Here is a 16,877-nt window from a genome sequence, read left to right on the forward strand (position 1 = left end):
TTCTTTACTCCCAGTATCTGAAAAGGAACAGGCTTTTCCCCCTAGTATCTACAGGAATATAAAATATATGTCAAAACAAAACAGATCATAAAGACAACTGCCTGAATTAATGCACTCTTGACACCAAGTGATCTTACACTAACAACTTCACAGAAAACAAAAGAATCAATTCAAGATTTCAACAGGGTTAAAAAAACCCAAACAAACAGAAAACCCCAAACCCACCTTTTCAGTAGTTTTACAAAACATACGCGTTTAAAACCAGCAGCCATAAAATGAATGCAACATTTGGATCCAAGTAGAGGTAGAATTTGAAACTAAATGCTAATATTCTGGAATTGTTTAATAGCTCTGCAAGTATATGTAGGTGGATACGTTACTGGATGGATAGAATATAATGCGAGAAAGACAAAATTACTAAATATAGTTAAAGGGAAGAAGAAGAAGAGAAAAAATACCTCTTGTCTGGATGTTCGTGCCATCATCTTCTCTTGACCTCAGTATGGCTGACAAAAATAGAGAGTGCTGCGTGACCATCATGTGAAGTTTGGAGACCTTGACTAATCTCTGACTAAGTGAGGATTCTTCCTTGTATAACAACTGAATAGCAATATTCAGGACTTTCAAAAATGCTTCATCTCTGTAGCGGTACCTTTAGAAGCAAGGATCACAGAAAAGTCAGACCCCAACCAAAAGGAAACCTGCTTGAAAAAAATCTGTTTAAGAAATGAGAACTTTGCAAAGAGAGCAAACTTAGTAAAACCACAACAAATTAAAAAAATGCACCTCTCCCTGAGCTGTTTTAATTCTTATTAAGCTATATTGGCATCTTAATTATAAAAAATAAAGGTGAATCAACACAGTCACATTTGTAGCTGCATTGATCTTAATAAAGGACTAGAATTTTGCCTACTAACCCTTCACATAGCAACCCTTCAGATTAACACTTTTACCTCCACAGAAGCTAAGATTATCCTAAACTATTTTTTATTTCTTTTATTTAAATGGATTACATTTAAAGGTGAAAGATTTGATTCTGTTTTCACATGAATTGTATTTAAGAAAGATCTTAAATGAAAAGAAGTTATATGAGCATATATTCTTTATGCCAGTTGAAAAGAAGGGAGTCCAGCTATCCAGTTAGCTATGTTAGTTATGCTAACTGGAGCACAAACTCCAAATCTGCCTGCAGTTGTGCAGGTTCAGGCTCCAATGAAGACAGTGGATGTGACATAAAGTGCATCCTGAGAAACAACGAGCATCGTCAAATCTGACTGAATTCAAGGGAGACAGGGTGTTTCCAGTATAATGCGGGACAAGGCCAAGTGAACGTAACTCCACCTCCTACAGCACCTTTGGTGCACGTCAAAACTACTTACTTGAGTCCTGTCTTCACAAGGCTGTACCAGTCGTCTGGGTCCACCTCTTCAACAAAGCGCTGCGCACACAGTAAGTAAAAACAGATGTTTACATTTAGCACATAGAGCTTCTGCAGATCATCAAGACCAGAAATTTTTGTCCAACAGACACACTAACAACATGCAAGTCAAACATTCAAGTGGGACGATCAAAGGATAACAGGGAGGCAAGCTCTTGGATACAACAATCCTACCTCATGATTCAAATAAAACTGCAAGTCTTGTTCTGTTCGTCCTGGGAGCAAGGGAGCATATGGGCTGTATGCAATTAAAAAGCAAGTTGGTCTGTAGGTACCAAAAAACCCAGAGTCTTGAAACTCTTCACACTCCCAAAGTGTGAAAGGAATAAAAAGTCAGCAAGTCAAAGGAAGAGACTGCTACTCGGGTGCTAGGTTTTTGTGTGCCTACAATCTGTTTAAGCTAATCAACCTCTGCATGTGGCAGATACAATACCTGGGTGAGCTGGGTGTGCATGTTCTTTACAAAAATCGATCTTCCCTGAAATGCTATAAACCACAATACACAGTTTTAAGAAGACTGACAGCTGCACATACCAGCAGTCCTAGTAAAGGTAGGTGCTAACCTCTTCAGTCCTGTGAACACCATTAGGATGAAACACTATGAGGTGGCCCCTTAGATCCTGCAAGGCTCCCGTCCTGTACAGTCATGTCCTAAAAGGGAGTCTCACCAGAAGCCAGCAAGAGGTCAAAGGCATTTAATGCCTGCAGACACCTTCATTTTTATGTCTTACATGGATCTGCCTACCTTACTGAACTACAAAAAAACCCCAGTAGTACAGCGGGAATGATCAAGTAGTGTTCTTCATGATCAAAGTCCAGATTTCTACCTATTATCAACCAGATTTCTGTCACAGATTTCAGTGGGCATGGCAGGTTGGTCTCATCAGAAGTGATTCTATCACTTTTTTTTTTAAAATAAAAATATCCATTGGCAACCTTTGATTTTTAACTCCTGAACACCTCAAAATCTGATTTTCAAAGGGGACTGTTAGCAGAAAGCTATTATCAAGAACAACTCAAAACTGGTTCTTATGAAGGATTAGCAGGGCTAAGTTAACTCTGCAAAAGCTATTAAAAGCCCAGAGAAGCCATCACCTATAAAACAGAAAATAAAGTCCAATCTGTATTTACCCAAGACAAAAGAGCACAATAACACATATGCACAAAGTCACATTCTGGCAATGCAGATAAAAAGAAGTCTCACCAGTAATTCTTCTAGCCTCAGTAGCATGGACCTCTCCACTTCTTGCTTGCTTTCATCTTTACTGCTGTTGTACATGTCAACTAACCCCTTCATGCAGGCTGATAACAGGCACCTCCTCCAGGAATGCAGCTCTTCAGAGTTTTCAAGCACTCTAGAAATGGCATCTGCCACTGTCCAACTGCAGAAAGATATTTATTTTTTAATGTTATAACATGCTTTTTTGTGTATGCTAAAGATGTCTTGCTGCCAAAGCTTTGAAGTGACAGATTCTCTGACGAGAGGATGCTATTGGTGTTCACAATATTTGCATTCGTGCATATCTATCACAATGCTTTACAGGACAAACCTCGTCCTGAAACAGGGCAACTGGGTTTGCCTACCTCTCTTTATTTTCTGCTTTCTCAAGAGCAGCAGGAAGCTGGTCAATAAGGTTTTGCAGCTCTTTGCTTTCTGAAGATGGCAACAACTTCGAAAGAACTTGCAGTTTCACAGTGGTCTCATGTGCTTTTGTGTCTTGTAATACACTGCAGAGCTCCTTCCACAGAGCTCTCCTCAAGACAGGCATAACAGCTGAAACAACTGTTGGGAGAGAGCAGGGGACACAAGTTTCAGCATCTAAGTGTGTTAAGCAACACTAGACTTACAATTACAAAAATCCCAAATCACTTTTCTAATCAAGTCCCAGATTACTTAGTTTCTAGGAAATTATACTACAGTAGCTGCTAATCTGCTACAGAGAAGTACACTCTGTAGTGCTCCATAGCACCATTAGGAAGCATTTAGCATACGTACCAGACAACCACTTGCTACACAGCCGAAACGATTAAACATGGGCAAATAATGCAGACCTTCAAAAGAGGGACAACTTCCTGATAAGAAGCCTTGTCCTTGCATCTCAGGAAGGACGAAACCTTACTAGTTCTCTGACCCTGGGCTCAAAGGAAATTTTCTCTCACATCAACAGACAGCTAACAGAAACCTTATAAATCAAGTCAGTCAGACAGCAGTTTCCCCTTCTAGTGTTCAAGCACGAAACCACTGCTGTGCATTACATGCTAGAGAAAGGCTTAGTCCTTTAAACCGTCCTCTACTTTCCTGTGTGCTGACAAGGTCTTTTCTCTACTTGAACTTCTCCTAGACAGAGCTAGCCTTCTCCACCAACAGCTACAGTCAGCCTGTTTCTGTTGCTATTCACATTCCTATGCAGTAAGATAAATGAAATCAAAGTGATCCTGTTCTGTCGAGTTGAATCCTAACTCGTAGTTTTGCCCGTAGAAAATTTAAGTGTCTTGTCAATTTAATGCTGCTGTTGGTTTGGAAAGTTTTGGAGTGCCAGCTTAGGAAGGCATTACTGTAGGAAGCTATATTTGGAGATTTATTTTAGAAGAAAGTTTCGGACTCTTACACTTGTAAAAGTGAAAGTTTACATTCTGCAAAACCATACGGCTACGGCATTCCACTCACCAGACAGTGTTCTATCTATGCCCGAGAAAAAGTTTTTACCTCCTATACTAAACCAAGGTATGTAGGAAGACAGATTTTCACATGCACTAAATATTAAATAAGGGCTTCAGAAGAGAAAACTGGACTACAGCAACTGTGAGAGTACTTTGCTTCAGTCTAACAGCCAACCTTCACAACAGTCCTTTACCTTTTATGCTGCAGAGGTACTTGTAAGAGAATCATTAGAAGTTACAGAATCACAGATTCTGTTAGAATCTGTTAGACATGTAAATTTTATCACCTCTATTTATTGTGCAGAGTATCCAAGACTTTAAGGCCAGCAGAGCCTACACTGGGAATCTGGCCTCCCAAATCACAAATAGGGATCAGTTGTGGCTTTACCTGCAGAAGGTCTGGTGAAATCATACTGGTCTCTGCATTGCAAATACACATTAATGAGTGGAAGAAAGCGCTCCATGTGTTTCTTGAGGTACTTTCCAGTGTCACTGCTCAGACACCACAGCTCAAACTGCAGCAGGTGAGTCCTACAGTGTTTCATCAGCATGCCCACAATGGCAAGGGAGGTTTCTGACCTCCGGTTAAGGCAGTGAACATGCACCTCTACACTGACCGCGTGTGCAAGGACTGGCTCGCTTTGGAGAGCCTGAAGGAAAACTTTCTCCAAATCTTTGCTGGCTGATGCTGACATCAATATGCCCAAAGCTTTAATGTGCTCTGTGGATAGCAATAGTTCTCCTCGTTGGGGCTGCCTTTGGTAGCTCTCTGTGAGGAGCTGCACCAAAACCTGTCCATAGAAGCTTAATTGTTTCCTTTTTTTATGGGATTTTTCAGATTGCTGAGTAGTCAGGCTCATCTCAGGAAGTTGCAGCATGGTTAAAGTGATCTCCTTCAGCTGAGCTGCAGCCATGTATATGTGCAGCTCCTCCAGAGCCTTCAGCTGGTAAGACTTCTTGGGAAAAACCTGGCTTCTGTCTTTCCCCGCAGCCTGTAGCTCTTTCAAGACACTTTTTGTGATAGCCTCAAAATACTTCGATAACACAGGTTTGTGATCCATGCTCTGCAACATCGGGGCACCCGTTTTCAACAGCTGGAGCACACCGGAATTGAGGTGAGCCGACAATAGCTTCACAGTGACAGGGTTTAAACTGTGCTGAGGAAGAGAACGTTGTTCTAAAGCCAGGAACCAACTCTCCAGCGTAGGATGTCTGAAGATCAACATGAGGGCATCTTCTAGTGTCTGTAACAAAGGGTTGTAACAATATCACTGAATGGATAACTATAGCTGGGGGGTGGGAAGATTCATCTGCCTATTTTCCAGAGCATGTTTATTACAATTACTGAACACGAAATTGTCTAGTAACTGGTCAGAGGATAAAAATATTAATGAATTACAAGCACATAAATACCATTCTTCCTACATTTATAATGTGGGAGGCATGCCTTCACTCAAATTCTCCATGTCTAAGCACATTTCCAGGGGAAAGCTGTATATTCTGGGGTTTGTCAATACAATTCCATTCTAATCTCCACAAATCCACAGAACAGATGAAAGGGAGGCAACAATTCACTCCTCCAAGTACATAATTTTCATAACCAGGCTTTAACAGGGCTTAGGGAATAGAATTTCTGCTGCAAAGGTGAGTGTTTTCTGTCAGGACCTCTCCTGGACGTATTCCAGTTCAGAGGTGAGACTGTGGGTGATGCAGCTTGATCAAATCTCCAGACAGTAGTTTCCTAACTGCTGGACCACATGCTCAAAGGTTGTAAGTCCTCCTTCCCAGATGTGAACAGCATCTCTCTGCATCAACCTGTTTCCACTCAATACAACTCTGTGAAATACACAGTGTATGATATCCTGTTCATTCTCTGCCCTTCTGACGACCTGGAAAAAGCTATAGTAATGCTTCTACAAAGCAGTAAAATCCTATTCAAGCCCTTATACAGTGAGCATATGACAGACACACTTTAATCCCAACTGAAATCCCAACTGAAATCTCAGAAATCCTCATGACTATTATCAAGTCACAGCACTCACAAAGCCTGATCCCTGCTAGATGCCCTGTTCTCCGTCACGTTTAACCAGTTCCATGTTTGGTGATCGGTGAAAATATATCAACATAATGTTGTGCTCAAAAATTGTTCATGTTTAAGATAATTTGCTTTAAGTAATAGTTCAGCAAAAACTTACGACTAACAGGTTAGCTTCTGGCCTGTATATCAAGGGATTTGGTACCTTGTCATTTGAAGACTCCTCTGTAATCAGAGATTCCTCATCCATAAAGAGATCTGATTCAGTCTGATGCTCTTCTCGTTTCTGCTGATTATCCAACTCTATCTGATTTCCCCGGCACAACAAGCTGCTAAGCAGGTCCACATAAAGGTCAACAAGGTGAGGACCAACAGTTTTACTAAGCTGTGAAAATAACAGACACCGTGGAAGTTGAGAAAAGAGAAGGATGGGAGCAGAACAATAATTATCCAACAGGAACAAAAATTAACTAAGAACTAGATTACCTTTTCTGGGTGAAGGAATCACTCCCCTCTGTAGAAACCTGATTCTAACAAAAGTCTCAGGGTGCCAAATAAATATTTATAGATTTTCATCTATATTGTGACTTCTGGTGTAACACAGGCCAATGAATTTCTCTCTCTGGAGAGGCTTCTTATGGAGACCCAGGAGCTGGATTAAAATCTGGAGTTCATTTGCACTACACACAGATCAGTAAGGTAACCCATGCAAAGTAAAACCAAAACTCCTCAACAATTAGAAGGATAGACATTTGTTTACAAATTAGGTGCAGGTTTTTCTGGTGCTTTATAGCCTCAGTGAGAGCTCAGTATGTGAAAAAGCTGCAGAACTGGATCCTTAAGTTTTAACAGCCAAGTCATTTGTACTTGCTGCATTAAAATGAAACAAACACGCAATATCATCACAATTATTGCTCTTACACTGCCAAAGTTCTCCACTGTGGATTTCAGGTATAGCAACACCTGCTTTACTCCTAACAAAAGCTGTTCAGGCGGGAGCTGGGAAGCCAAGTCTCTCAATTTTGTCTGGATGTCGTCTTCCAGTAAGGTACTGCCTCCTCTCTCATAGGCTTTCTTTAGCAAAGTGGTAAATACAGAATCCAGGGCCACAGCAGGTTCTTTGCATACCTCTTTGCGTTTTTTAAACTGTTTGAAATGGAAAAAAAATAACAGAAAAATAAAGATCAGTACAAATTAAAAGTTTCTTTAGCTACCTCTGTTTTGAAATGAGTTCTGTGCTAAAAGCAGGACCGAAACTCCAGAACCATACATGTACAATCCTGCTATCATAGTTAGTCAAAGGTGTCCCATGGCAAATCTGCACGTGGGCACTGCTGGGATAACAGAAAAACACAGCAACCCCTAGTCCAGCTGGTCCATGCCTTCCCAACCCATACCACGGTGAACTCCAACCACTGTAAACTGACTTCTTGGGCCACATGATACAGTACATTACACTGCGCCTGACTGTAGTCTGGGTGATCGCGTACAGCCCTTGAGCCCTGGCTTCACTTCCCAACCACAACACAGACCTCTTGTGTTAACAGAGAAAAGCCCTTGAGCAAATTTTTGTCCCAATGTGATCAAGAAGCAATACAGAATTAGCTTAATGTAAATGCACTTTCTGATGGAAATGTAACCTTTACACACTGTGAGGCTTTATAGTAATACTGGCTCAAGCATTCCAGTGACTTCAGGTATTCCATACCACAGGTTCCTGAGATTGCTGGGGTATCCAGAGGTTATAGTACTGGTGAAATCCGTAGAGCTGAGGATACTTTGAAACTTTCAGGGAATGCAGATCTTTATCATAGAGCTGGAACATCAAGCAGAGAGCAAGGGGTTCTCTCTGAGAATGCAGGAGGTCAGTGAAAACAGCAACAAGATACTCTACAATGTGTGCTCCTACAAAAGCAAAATAAAAAATGAAACTTCCATTGACAGAAGTAATCTGCATGAGCACAGACAATAAGGCAGCCCTCTTTCCTTAAGGCCTGGGCAACAGGACATAGAACATCATTTAGAAAAGTACTGAATAGGATTAAAGGGTGTTTGTGATAAGCTCGACAAGTGTTCCCAACCCACTGAGGTATCTGGAAAAATCTTCCATACAGTAGTCCTTGTTGAAGTACATAATCACCCCACTTTAAGATACATGCTCAGGTTGGCCTGTTTCCTTCCAGACAAGCATAAAACTAACTTCGCCTTTACTGTGTTGTGCTAAACTTGTATTTTGATAGATAAAGACCCCAGCCAAGCACCACCTAAGAGCAAAGCTGATTTGTACTGGGTGGAACACATCCAGGTTAACACGCACTGGGTAAATATGGAGGATTTTCTTTCAGAACTGGGACTTTCAGTCCCATCCCTGCTGCTACTCAACAGCCAAATATACAAAGGACTTAGTGAGGTGCTGTGGGGTTGGCAAATCCTGCTCTGAGGCCAACTGCTGCCTGTGACTCCTCACTCCACCAAATCCTTTCCTCAAGGAGGTGGTAGAACTTTGCAACATTCACCCCTGGAGCTTCACCTCTGAAGAAGTTTTCTTTGCAAAACACATCCATTTTCTATTCAGCAGTCCAGTCCTCTCTCCCCTACTGACTAGTCTCAGTGGAAGAGCTGCCTACAGCCATCGAAACCACCCTCCTCTCACAATCTGCATACTCTGTGCTTAAAACACTCTGTTACTGAATCGCAACTGCTCCCAGGCCAAGACTGTCCATGCAGGGACAGTGTCTCTGCACTGCTCCTCAGTCCCTTCTATACTGTTCCCAGAGCCTGGGGTCATTCTCCTCCTCCACCTCCCTGCATCTCACAGGGGAAAGGTGGGCTCTCTTCTTCTAACCTGGGTAAGTTCGTTTTCCCTCAGTAGGAGCTCCCTAGAGTCAAATGGCAGTTATAGAGTGCCCGCATTTCCATCTATTTTTCCTACTCCAGAAACCAAGAGCGAGCTTCTCTAGGGCCAGGAAAAAAGGATAGAAGCACCTCATAAGCTTTAATGCCCCCCTTGTGCAGGGATCTGCATCTCCTTCTGCTTGCAACAAAGATAATAAAATGTCTTGCAGAGCTCACTTGGTAAGAATGATCCCACTTCCACTTCACTTGCATGGATGATACATAGAAACAAAAAAGTCTGTACCTGTTCCATTTTCAGTCTGAAGCAACAGTATATTCCTGCCTTCTAATGCAGCAGGGACAACAGCACTGAATGGAAATGTTTGGATAATCATGTCTTCATTTAAAGTGAAACCAATTTCTTCATCTAAGCCATCACTGCCCTCAATTAGGACATCCACCATATCCAGGACATCTATTAAGTGAAGAAAAAAATGTAAGCAGAGGATTCAGACTAATTAGAAAACAGTGGAGGTAGAATCCAACACTTCAGGAATATAAGGCAGTTTCTGAATTACCAAAGCAGAAAAAAAGATGAAAGACTAATTTGTGTAGCGATGTAACGGTAAATGCAACTGTAAAAATCAGTGTCTCTTAGTGGGTGCTTAACTTTACTTTTTGCCTTTCGACACTGCCGTCCAGCTGACAGGAAGGGAAGGGAAGAGGTGCATCACCCACTGCTATCATGATGGCGTTAGGTAGGGACTATCAGAGCATAACAGTGACAGGAAACGTGTATGGGAAAGTACGAAGGAAGCAGCCACTTCCCCATTAAAAGAACAGCCTGAGCAGTCCTTGGAGAGCTTCTCAGCTCTATACGGCCAGAGAAACAAATCTTCGTCATGAAAGAGTCAAACAGCTTTAACATGTGAAGAAAATACCATGTATTCCGTGGCTGGCATTACATCTCTGTAACAGTCAACTCAAGGCAACTGATCCATCTGGTACTGAGTGCCAAAGTACCTCAATTATCCTACATTTATGTATTGCAAAATCCTATGGGTGGACTGTTACAGCAGAACAGCTAGCACATGGTAAGTTGTCCACGCGTCCACATCTGCAGAAGTTTTACTTTGTCTGCAGCAGGGCTGTGACTGGTTCCAGAGAGCAGGAGTACCAAAACCCCATCTGTGTGCCTGGGAGTAAGAAAGTTCCCTGGGCACCCCAGCCCCTTCCTCCTGGATGAACAGACATCAGCAGCCCCAGGGAGAAGAACTCTAACAGTTTCCATTTTAGTTAGAAAATGCTGCTGCAGGAGCCAAAGAGAGATTTAAAACACTGTTAAAACAGTGTAACTGCATCAGAAATTACTTTCAGGGGTAAAGTGGTAACTTTATAATTCAGATTTCTACTTCTGTACAACTGGAGGGCTGAATCCTGTAGGTTCTTACTACAGTTTCTACTGGTAACTGTAGAAATTCTAAGCAGGATTTCTACAGTTACCAGTCGTCAGTTTGCAGATCAGGGCTAGAGAATTTAGCACAAAGTCTTGAAATTCTCTATTATGGAGGGAATCACCACGTACCGTCAATGTGAGAGACGGGGATGCTGACATTATCAGAATCTTGTTTAAACATACTAACTTGGAGCATACTGGCTTCCTGAACAAGGTCTGCTGCTTTATCCGTATATGGATAGGGGTTTGTCACCAGTTTCAACAGGATCTGTTAATAAAGGTTGAGAGAGAAACGTAAGTACACAGGCTACTAAGTCCACAGGAACTGTATCTTGTTAAGAAAGACTATATACTAAAAGTGGTTGGAAGCTGGGAAAGTTTAGGAGGGCAACTTCCATACACTTCTGCAGGAATCTGCCAATGGTTACTGCTGTACATGCCACACTGGGTCTGATGGAAAAAGAAATGTTCACTGCAATTTCGCACCTAAAGCTCTGCCACGGACCAAGTCCCTGGGGAAATTGCAATGAAAAGGATGCACTGGGCATTTAACATCCTGAAAAGTAAACAGGAAATGTCAACTTTTCTTGTAAAAGATCACAATTTACTCAGGTCTGATAATTTTGGCAGGTATTGCCACATAAAGAAAAGAGGAAATAAGAGCTACCCCCACACACACCACTACCGTTATATCAACAATGCTGTAATAACAACTTATCTTTTTGGATTTAATTTTCCTCCAAATCATTTCACTGTCCTCCCACACAAGACAAGAAAGATGTCAGCTCTGTATAAAGAATTACAAACACTGCTTTTCTCAGAATTCATTCACTGATCTTTGATGGGTTTCTCAACAATAGCAACAAAATAAGTTTCCATTAATGCTATTCTTGGCATTGTTTATCCAGCTAATATGAACAGTTGTTACCCTTTCCAAAAATTGAATCACTGCTTCCTTTTTGTCTTCTTTTGTATTATCCAAGTGTTCCAGCCAAACTGAAAGTTCCTTCCATGTGTATTCAAACACTCCGCTGTCACGTAAAACCTGTCCAGAAAACCAAAGAGGGGGGGTTAAAAAAAACCAAACCAACTAAAATGCAAAACCTCAAAAAAGCACAGATCTTTTTGTACAGCAACTTCACATTTTCTTCTTGGAAAGAAAAATGAAGAGCAGGTTGATGAACAGAAATATGTCATTCTTACCCACTCAGTTCAAGAGGCCTTATTCCCACTCACTAGAGCCACTCTAACTGTTAGAGGGTAAAACTGAATGCATTTTTTAAAACAAAATCTCCCAAGACTGTACCAACTGGTCTCAGTGTAACTAGGATCAAGGCCTAGGTCTTCATCACAGCTGTTTCGGTTAATGCTCTCAAAGCAAGAGCTGAGGTGAGGCATGACTATGTTACAGGTGACAAACGAAACCCCCTGAGCTTTGCCAGACACACACAGGTGCTGTAGGAAAAGGGCAAGAAGCAGTCCTGGGGCAGAGAAAGGAGGGCTTTAAGAATGACCGAAGTAAGAGGCAAAACATGGCTTACTCTCTCACAACTGAGAAAATCAGCTGAGAGCAATTTCTTTCTGCTCCTGTCTTCTCAGAGCCTCTCCTCCTCTCACCTGCTGTCTGCAGCACAAACCCACTACAAGTCCACTCGGTTCTTGCCCTCACACTGACCATGTGTATGGGATGGATCCCATACACACCCCATTCAAGTACGCAGCCAACAGCAATTCACTGGACTGGGCAGTGAGCACACGGAAATCTCATGATCAACGTTCATTCCCATGCATTTGGAACAGAAGACTTTTACAAGCACTCAGGGTGCAGGAACCTCTTTCAGCACATTCTGGGGCAGTATGCACCAGACCCAGAGGCCGCTGTGCTACCTGCAGCACTGCTCACTGCAGCAGCCTCTCTGCCACTTCACTGCTCAAGTCCTACGGTGCAGGGACACAGAGGAAGAAAGCCGGCTGCAGCACAGAGCCTCAGCCAGGGCCAATCCCTCTCGCTGGTCCCAGCCTGCAAAAGAGCCTTACACGTTGGACAGCTTCAGCAGAGCTAGTGTGTCCCCTGACCCATCACGCGGCCTGAAACTCAAGATGTGTCCCCTGCAACGAGGGGCTACTATAACGCTGTCTCACACACTGGGCAAGGAAGGTCCCCCCAAGGCACAGCCAAAGGTAAGAGCCAGGATTAAGTCTAGCAGGGCTTTTGGTCCAATCATGTCAAGTCCTTCTGTTGTCAGCAGTCAATAAGCACAAACCCTACTGAAGTCAAAGTTGCCTGGACGCAGAGCATCCATTCCCTCCACCTTCGTAAATCTTATTCTTATAATTTCAGGGGAGCAGGCTATACTGCTTTAAGAGGGTTGTATATCTTTATGCCATTATAGCAAGAAACAAAAAGTGCCATATCCTTCAGAACAGCCTGTAGGGGGACTTTTGAAAACTGCTATGTAATATAAAGGAAAATCACTGCTAAATTAGATCTAAATCAGGCTACTTGTGCTTAAAAGAGTTGGGCAGATGAGTAAACAGTCAAATAAATGAACAGTGGGTCGTGACCACAGCAAGGTTCAGAAACAAGCGTAGGCATACTCACGGCTGCTGTGGGTGGTGAGGTAGACACAATTTTACCACAGTCAAGTAATAGGCATTAAAACATTTAGAAATTTTTGCCCACTTTCATGCTATCTAAATTCAGGCCCTTATCTGAGGCACCTAAATTAGGAACTTCGTGACCCTATGCTCCACCTGTAAAAGAAAGAAAGAAGGAGGAGGGAGAAGAGGAGGAGAAGGAGGAATGGCTGTCTGAAGGACAATCCAGACGACAGGCTATTTGAACTGCACACTGGTAGAACCACCCACCCCCCACTCTCAACAACAGAAGAAACTTTGACCAGCTTCCTAACTCTGGCATCTATGTTAAATGACTGTAATTATGCAGGATGAATCCATGTCTTTTTTTCTCCCCACATACAAAATACAAAGGAAGCTATCGCAGCTCATTTGCTCTACATTTACTCTGTGTACACCACCATCAGCTATAAAAATAACTGCTGCTTACACAAATCTGACAGGATAATTCATTTAAAGAAAGAAAAAAAAAGAAAAAAGGATTCATTTTTAAATAATTAACTATTTTTGGCAGAGTCTTGAAATAGAAATACTCTTGCAGCTCTCATGAAAACAGGCAGGAACAGAATGTGAAATCCAAAAACATGCCTTCCGATTATAGGGCACTGTGTTGAAAAATAAGCAAAACACACTCATTAACAGCTATTCTTAGCAGCCTTTCTGCTGACGTAACTGCCCTAACTTCACTGCTCCTGTATTCTCTTCAGAGAAAATGAAATGGACTGAATCTAAAAGAGGAAACGAGAATGAGTCAGGCAGCCCACATCTCCACTCAGCAAAAGAATACAAATACACTAGAAAAACCATACTGGGTAGCTTTTGATCGAGATATTAATTACTGTGAGACAAAGTTAACCTGCCTTTAATCCCTTGCAGGGATCAAGGGCAACTAAAACCTAATTCAATCACTGTAACTTTGGTGTAGTGGTTTGGACACTACAATTGCACCCTGTGATTGAAGCTAAATGCAGAAATTAAATGCACAAAGCTGTATACAAACTTGTATGTCACTATTACTATGGGACACTGCACAAGGAGCCCTGTTCAGGGCTTAGAACACCTTTTTTATTTTCTCTTGGGGGAGAGACTTGTTTAGTTGGGTTTGGTTTTAATGTAGGTCTCTACCCCCACTTACATAACTAAAAGATGTCCAGTTTTAAAAAGATACCAGAACTGACAGCTGCTGGTGCCCTCATGAGATTTATAATTGATGAGCACTTCTGAAACTTATTTAAATGCACAGAAGGGCATTTTAATTCATTTTTAAGACAAAAGTAGTCCTTGCATCAGAGCTTGTATCAGACTGTAAGAAACAGGACTATTTTGCAAGGCCAGAGAAAACTAGCTAAGGCTTTAGGAAGGCTAGAGTGATGAAGTACAGATTAAATAAACAAGGATAAAAAAGAAAGATCAAAAATAATCTCCTCTTGATCAATATCAAGACCTTTACAGGTACAAACTACATCCGTTTATTACGGTATTGGAATTAATTCAGCCTAGTGGGGGGTGAACAAACATTAAAGACATTTCCCTTACTATTTCATCAGCTGTTGAAGCAAATTCACTTGACAGCGTTTCCTTTCATAGAATATTTAGCTAATAGGTAGTTATCTTACAGCAATTTCCAAGAACAGTCACAGAAAATGGGAAAGAAGACTGTTGGCCACACAACTATGCAGTAAAGGTATCTGCTTTAAGAAAAAATTTAGAACAGAGAAATTTTAGACTAATGGGATATAGTGAATATCCTTGTATTTCAGATCAAACACTTACCTTGATGATCAGTTTTTTGGTTGAAATTTTCAGATGAGAATGGTTACTTGTCACAAACATTTTCATCAGTAAATAGAATACTGATTTTTCACCAGATACCTTCTCTGTCTCAGAAACATCCTAAAAGAAAAATATATTAAAATTCCCCTAGTACAGCAACACTGTACAGGATTATGTTGCACTATGTAATAAAACTATATTATTTTATAGACCAGCCCAAAAATACCAAGGCCAGAAATGAATGGCATCATTTATACTACTTTGCATCCAGTGAGCCAGGAAGATGAGTACAATGTTTTTTGGAAAGTGCAAGAACAGAGGAGTAACAGAAACACCAACTAATACAAGCGTCCAGATAAAGCCACCCTCCTCCTCCCCAGCTGTCCATCCTACTTCTATTTCTGTTATCCCCAGGAATTCAGGTTTCCTACAAGCACTGTCTGAATAAGAAATACAATCATTTAAGAGACTGATCCCCAAAGAACAGGAAAACAATGCAAGTCACACGGGTGCTGAACACTATCTGAACATCAAATGACAATCCTTCAGCCCCTTCCCCTGCTTTTCTCACTGACTTGCATTTGATGTCTAACAACCGTAACCCTCTGTAACATTACCAGATTTGTCTTTTATCGTTTCCATTAAACCTTTCTATAATAGAAGGGCAAAGCCACAAGAAAATACTTCAGCTTCTTTGCCTGTTTCCAGGTTTTCCTTTGCTTGCTCTTAACTCTCCTCAGTTTTCCTTTATGGGCAACTGGAAAGGACAGAAAATCTCTTACAAGGCAGGGTCACAGTCACAACACCCCTGGGTCTCTCTGCTTCTCCCGAAAGCTAGGCCCACTCTTTTCTCCAGACATGAAAAGCAGGTGCTCTACAGCTTTCTTACTTTACAGGCCAGCAGTAAAGAAAAGAGCAGGGGCCCTGAAGGTTTCCAGTAATTATGGAGAGGAGGGACAGCCTTAACAAATGCCAGAATGTTCCCTGGGAATGGGTGGGATGGCTCCCATCAGCAGCTCATTTACTTGATCTGAAATCTCAGGCTTTCCAGACAAGTGGAATCTAGCAAATCCTCACTCTTGCCCCTCCTCCAAGGACCAAAAGAGCTGAAGGAACCTTGTCCAGCACTCTTCAGGGAGGCAAAAATTTCTGTCCTTGTAGAAAAATTTTTCAGCTCAGAAGGGATTCTTCACTAATGCTAAGACTGTAACTCCTACTGGTTTTACAAAAGGGTCACATCCTAAAACAACGGGACTGGGACTAGTTTAAAACTAGTCAGTGCCGGATGTAAAGATCTGAGGACAATAGGCCAAAGAAACATAAATCCACCTTGAAGTCTTTTACCTGTACTCTGAACCAGGCAAATTTATTTGCAGGAAGTTCCAAAGCCACTTTCAGTATATGGTGCTGCAGAACAGGAGGGACTTCCTCTCGGAGGCCCTTTTCAGTGACGATACCTGAGGTTTGAAAGCCATACAATCAGCTTTATTTTGGTATATCTTCACGAAATTTCAGGAACACTAATCATGTAGGATTTCAAACCACCACTGTTGAGATAAGCTGGCAATCCACAGATTTTCATACCATGAGATCCCCAGACACACTATGATTATATTTGGCCAATCTAAGGCTGGAATCCAGCCCTCAGCAGGGAGAGTCTAACACCTGCCCCTGGCACAAGCCATCGCTGGTGCACAGGAATACAAAATCTCTTCTATCAGTTCTAGCAACCCCAAAAAGCTGTGTCCTACAGGAAGTAACGAGGATGGAAAACCTTTACACTTGTGTCTCTCCCTACATTACTTTTATCATCTGCTCATGACTGCTTTGGCATAGCCTTGGAATTATTTACCTTACAGGTCACACAGCTGTGCAGAGACCCTCGCAGTGCGCTCCAAAAATTGACCTGCCCACACTTTAACTGCAGTTAAGTAACATACAGAGATTAGCTGAATAAAGCTTTGGTGTCAGTGTGCTTTTCATAGTCTGTGTTGTATCTTTGTGGTCCACGTTAGAGAGAGAACAATAAATTTTATAAATGT

General features: G+C 41.8%; 1 protein-coding gene across 1 annotated transcript in view; it reads right to left on the bottom strand.

Annotated features, from left to right (window-relative positions):
* Positions 1-16,877, bottom strand: part of URB1 (URB1 ribosome biogenesis homolog) — a 57,596-nt gene that overhangs the window by 17,925 nt on the left and 22,794 nt on the right. The window contains exons 14-26 of the mRNA XM_068425331.1: positions 16,180-16,292; positions 14,836-14,955; positions 11,354-11,470; positions 10,555-10,693; positions 9,274-9,444; positions 7,843-8,039; positions 7,056-7,280; positions 6,340-6,519; positions 4,488-5,343; positions 3,023-3,221; positions 2,643-2,820; positions 1,380-1,438; positions 459-652 (exon numbers count right to left, since the gene is read on the bottom strand). Of these exons, the coding sequence (XP_068281432.1) occupies positions 459-652; positions 1,380-1,438; positions 2,643-2,820; positions 3,023-3,221; positions 4,488-5,343; positions 6,340-6,519; positions 7,056-7,280; positions 7,843-8,039; positions 9,274-9,444; positions 10,555-10,693; positions 11,354-11,470; positions 14,836-14,955; positions 16,180-16,292 (2,748 nt within the window). The remainder of the gene's footprint in view (positions 1-458; positions 653-1,379; positions 1,439-2,642; positions 2,821-3,022; positions 3,222-4,487; positions 5,344-6,339; positions 6,520-7,055; positions 7,281-7,842; positions 8,040-9,273; positions 9,445-10,554; positions 10,694-11,353; positions 11,471-14,835; positions 14,956-16,179; positions 16,293-16,877) is intronic.

This window comes from Nyctibius grandis, chromosome 2 (assembly GCF_013368605.1).
Source record: "Nyctibius grandis isolate bNycGra1 chromosome 2, bNycGra1.pri, whole genome shotgun sequence".
Classification (NCBI taxonomy): Eukaryota; Metazoa; Chordata; class Aves; order Nyctibiiformes; family Nyctibiidae; genus Nyctibius; species Nyctibius grandis.